This window comes from Poecilia reticulata, linkage group LG6, assembly GCF_000633615.1.
Source record: "Poecilia reticulata strain Guanapo linkage group LG6, Guppy_female_1.0+MT, whole genome shotgun sequence".
Lineage (NCBI taxonomy): Eukaryota > Metazoa > Chordata > Actinopteri > Cyprinodontiformes > Poeciliidae > Poecilia > Poecilia reticulata.
Window position 1 is genome coordinate 6,641,812 of NC_024336.1, and position 5,195 is coordinate 6,647,006.

A 5,195-nucleotide genomic window follows, 5' to 3' on the forward strand; every position below is an offset into this window, starting at 1 on the left:
TTAATTTGATACACAAGGGGCTTTACTCGGTTCAATGGAATAAACCACCTCACGAAGAAGAAGACATTGATGCAAAGTTAGTTTAAAATGACAATGAAGTCTACCTTGACTTTTTTTTTTTTTTTTGCAAGGATGAGTGAAAACGGGCTTTGTCCCTTGAATGGAAAAAAAAGCTAATTTAAATGAATATTTATGAAGTGGGACTACTGAACCATTTAAATTCCAAACATTAATAATCATAATCTAAAATTCTCTTTTTGTGGGACGAGAGCATTCGGTGAAAATCCATACAAATGAAACTTCAAAGACGTGGCAGAAACAAGACGATCCCCAAAGCATGAGCTGTAAAATAGTATATCTCTCTCTCACTCTTTTTCTCACACACACAAAAAAAACCTGTGTCCGTTGGGAAGGTGTAGAATAAATTTAGACTGACTACAAGAGTGAAGAAAGCAATGCAGGTTTATACTGCCCGATTATCTCCCTCCTTTCATACATTTTTGAAAACAAACATCCTGCATGTTTTAAAATGTAAATACTTTTTATATATAAAACAGTAAAAAAAAAAAGATAGTTGTTATTGTCTTAGTAGATTCAATTTTGTTAAATTACATATACATGCACTGATGCTAGCTAGAAGAAAATTGGAATAAAGAAAAGAATGGTAAAATCATTCATAATTTATATGGAATATATTGAACACATTCCTCCATCAGCAGATTAACTGGTGGCTTCTGATCTCAACAGAGCATATTAATTTACCTCATTTCAGATGGACCGAACCAGTGCAAATGAACTATGGGTTCATTTTTAAGCTACGAAAAAAGGAAAAGACAATTTGATCTGTAACAGTAAATGGTGCAAAATCCGATGTCTGTCTCATCAGGTAAAGTTGGTGAAGGTTATGATCTGCTAATAGGCTGGATCAAGACTGGGAAGACTGGGAATGGACTACAGATGATCAGAGGCATTTCTTATTATCTACTTCCCAAATAAAACTAACTAGGGAAAACTGTGAAGAAACATAAACATTAACATGACAACAAAAGCATCTTTCAGGCAATATCCTTGTACMGTATTTTCCGCACTATAAGGCGTACCGGATTATAAGGCGCACCTTCAATGAATGGCCTTTTTTAAAACTTTTTTCACATATATCTATTCTATGCGCATTATAAGGAAAATGAAGTCAGCGGCTGCTTACCGTAGTTGCTAGACCTGTTGTGGCTTAATATTGATCCATATATAAGGCACACCAGATTATAAGGCACACTGTCGGCTTTTTAGGAAATAGAAGGTTTTTAGGTGCGCCTTATAGTGCAGAAAATATGGTAAAACACTCCACAAGGATATTTTCATTTAGAGTTAAGCTAGTGTTAGTAGGCTTCCTCTTTATTTTGATTTGTCTGTGTGCATGTTTTCTTGTGCAGACAAATGTTTTTGTTCTGAATGTCATAAAATTGAAGTAGTAGTGTTTCAGCTGTTCTGAGTGCAGCTTTCTCCTGTCTGTAGTGTGCAAAGTAGGTAACATGCATAGAAACAGATTTGTACCCTTTGTCTCACTGCACACTTTATTGCAAAAGATAAAAAAAGTCCATATTATAAGAGAGAAACCCAGATTTGATCCATATATTGGTGTGCATGAAYGACAATGCATCTTTTAAAGCCAACTAATTCATGTTTCTATTACCTGAAAGTCATAATTTTTATGTACAGGTAAGCTAACGTAATAGGAGACGGTGCAAAAGTAACTGATATCTAGACCTGAGATTGCATTTACTAAAGGTATTTTTTCTTTATCCTTTTTCAGAGATCCGAAGATGACAAGCCTTCCTGTTCAACATTTTCTTACTCAAGAGACAGCCTGCCAAGTCTGAAAGAGAGAAAGGAAAACTCAGACCACAACGTCTTAGCCCAAATCCAGAGACGCCTGTCCCGGTGCCTACGGGACAGTCAGGACTCCCATTGCACCAGCGGTAGCAAGCGACTGGAGGACAAAGAYGACGAGGACAACGATGAGTCAGAGGGAGATCGTTTCCAGCAACTTTTGGAGCTAAAATGTCAGATACGCAACAGCGGCGAGTACGACCTTTTCTACAGCCGCCGCAGTACTATTGAGTGCAGCATGGCGGAACAGAGYGATGTGCAACACGAGCTGCGTATGCTAAACGAGGAGCTACGCAGTATTGAACTTGAGTGCCAGAACATTATGCAGGCCCATAAGCTGCGCAAGAGTCAGCAATCTCCCTTAATGGGACGTTCTGCACCCTCCATCAAAAGTCAAAGCCCCAAACACGGGGAGTCTGTTAAGGGTAAGCTGGGTGACATTAATRWGAGGATGGAAAAGTCTGACAAAGACAGCTCCAGTGCCTACAACACTGCCGAGAGTTCTCGGAGCACGCCCTTGGCCATGGACCGCTCCCCAGAGCACTCTCTCCAGAGAATGGTCAGCCTCACCAACCAGAGGAACCTCTATGGCGGCTTTGCTACCGGCCACTCACCAAGCCCGAGCCCCTTACCGCCCTGCAGAACCCCCGTTCTGGGCAAAAGCAGCAGCCCCGACCACAGTAACCCTTCAGAGTCWGATCAGACACCTCAGGCTGAGGAGGAGGGTAAAAGAAAGTTAAAGCAGTGCACTTCCCAGATTCCTTACTTCTCCCCTTCCCACAGTTCCCAGCAGAGGCAGACCAACATTCCCGCCCATGCCCGCCACTACCAGAGCTACATGCAGCTGATACAGCAGCGTTCAGCTGTTGAGTACGCTCAGAGCCAGCTCAGCCTGCTTAGTGTCTGCAAAGAGCCTCAGAGGCCCATTAACGAACCCAAGATGGAGTGGAAAGTCAAGATTCGCAGCGACGGCACCCGCTACATCACCAAGAGGCCCGTGAGAGACAAGATCCTGAGGGAGCGGGCCTTGAAGATAAAAGAGGAGCGCAGCGGAGGGATGACGACGGACGACGATGCAATGAGTGAGATGAAGATGGGGAGGTACTGGAGTAAAGAGGAAAGGAAGCAGCACCTGGTCAGGGCAAAAGAACAGAGGAGAAGACGAGAATTCATGCAGCGCAGTCGGCTGGAAAGCTTGAGGGAGAACCCTCAGAGCAGCARCGAAGGTCGAAAGGAAGTCAGTATTATAGAGCTCAGCCACAAGAAGATGCTGAAAAAACGCAATAAGAAGATTTTGGACAATTGGATGACCATTCAGGAGCTGATGACACACGGCACTAAGGCCCCCGAGGGAGCAAAGGTGCACAATGCCTTCCTCTCAGTCACTACTGTATAGGACAGAGACGGCCTACATTCTACCCCATGTGGTAAAACATACTTGCCTCGTTCAATGCGGCATTTTTAAGTGGACGGTCGGAGGAACACTTTTCACTCTTTGTATCCCAAAAAGCATTTTTAAAGAGTTTATTTGTGGCGTCATGACATTTTTGTGATGTTTTTTCAAAACAAGTTTCTCACATGAYCTGGGAAACATGGCGGCATTTTCTAAGAAACTCTTGACAATTATTTTAATACTTCACTTTGAACATGTCTATCTTTTTGATTCTATTTTCATATTTATGTTGAACTATATATCTCATGGTGRTTGTTTGGCAGTAGGTAATTTTTCCTTTACCTGTGTTTTCAATGCTGTCTTGGAGTCCACAGATCTTATATGCCTGAGTTCTGGAGCTGAAGCAGATCCTGTGCTGCTGGCAGGTTTGCTGAAAATATGTTTCTCGCCCAAGTACAAAACAGTGCAGTCGGTCAAAGGTTTAACTGAACCACATTAACAGTTTGATTAGTAAAGTGCTTTTAAATTATGTTAGCAAATTAAATTAAGTTGGCAAGTAACAATCACTTAAAGAGATTCTTAAAAATGGTCTTCTGATGCTGTTTTAGCATTTTTTTAAATTTTGCCATTTAAATTCCAACTACAATTTACATTTTTTCTATAAGAAATTAATATATGTATAGCTACAAATGTTTTTCATGCACAGTGCTCTCCACAATTATCAGCACCCCYGGTAAAACGATACTGACTAATAGATGTTTATAATAAATTTGGGTCTAGAGGTTTCAGTGACAGTCTTTACCGTAGTTCTGTAACTGTGACTTATTTTAAAAATGTTTTACTTTGATGACATCCTAAGATAGTGAAGGGTCTTCATCAAGTTCTGTTTGTCACAGTTTAAGTTTTAAACTTCTTAAATTTTTTGTTCTAATGCTACTGTAGGTAAGCTAAGGCTAGAAGCCATTTTTTATTTCCTGGTTTCTAAAAATCCACACACCCTGCTTTTCATGATTGGACATGGTCTCTTATCCTCCCCGTTTTGAGGAGTGGTTAATTAAAAAGCACCAAAGTTTAAATTAAAAGAATGAGTCAGTTATTTTACAGGAGTTCAGATGGTGTCAATAATTTCTCAACATATGATAGGTTTTTGCTACTGAATGATTATAGTTAAATCTGATATTTGGGGTTTGTGTGTGTGTATCAGGTTTTTATATCCTTATGGGTACCTAGATCTTTCTACAATGTAGGGTTATGGGGACCGTTGCTCCTTGTGGGGACATTTTCTTGGTCCCCATGAGGGAAATTGTTGTTTTTGGGTTATTGGTTAGGTATGTGATGGTTAGGATTATGGTAAGGGTTAGGCTGTAGAAATTAATGGAAGACAATGCGAAGTCCTCACAAGTGATGAAAACTTGACTGTGTGTGTGTATAATTATTTTTCTGCAATCTTAATAAATTCGGGTTAAAGATTTTGGTAAGTCTTTACGTGGGGTGCCAGTAACTGTGAAAAGCAACAAATCTTTTCAAACAAACTAGATTTGCACTCAGCTTTAATCTCCTTAAAAAAAARAAAGAAAGAAACATGACAAAATTTCAATTTAATCGGCCATCATTTTTGCAACATTAGGAATGGTCTTTGATCATTTGATCATACTGCCAAACTCTCAATTGTTTATTTTGGTGTCCAATCTGTACCCCCTTTAGCAGAAGGCCATCACATCCCGAAGGACGACATACAAAAATATCAGGCAGACTCTTCCACTTATTCAGACATTCTTGTTGTTAAACTATTGGAGAAAATCAAAGCAGYCAGAGAAAACATCCAGCTAAGCACTTCTAAGATTTTCACTTAGCTTGTTAGGTTTGCTAAAAAGCTAAGCAAACCTAAAGAAACAGGTTTGCTTAGGTTTGCAAT

The 5,195-nt window shown here is 40.0% G+C and overlaps 1 protein-coding gene across 1 annotated transcript in view; it reads left to right on the top strand.

The window, feature by feature from the left end:
• The window catches only part of LOC103465852 (PDZ domain-containing RING finger protein 4), a 68,977-nt gene extending 64,128 nt beyond the window's left edge, over nt 1-4,849 (top strand). The window contains exon 7 of the mRNA XM_017305151.1: nt 1,811-4,849. Within this exon, the coding sequence (XP_017160640.1) occupies nt 1,811-3,283 (1,473 nt within the window). The 3' untranslated portion in view covers nt 3,284-4,849. The remainder of the gene's footprint in view (nt 1-1,810) is intronic.
• The last annotated feature ends 346 nt before the right edge of the window (nt 4,850-5,195 follow it).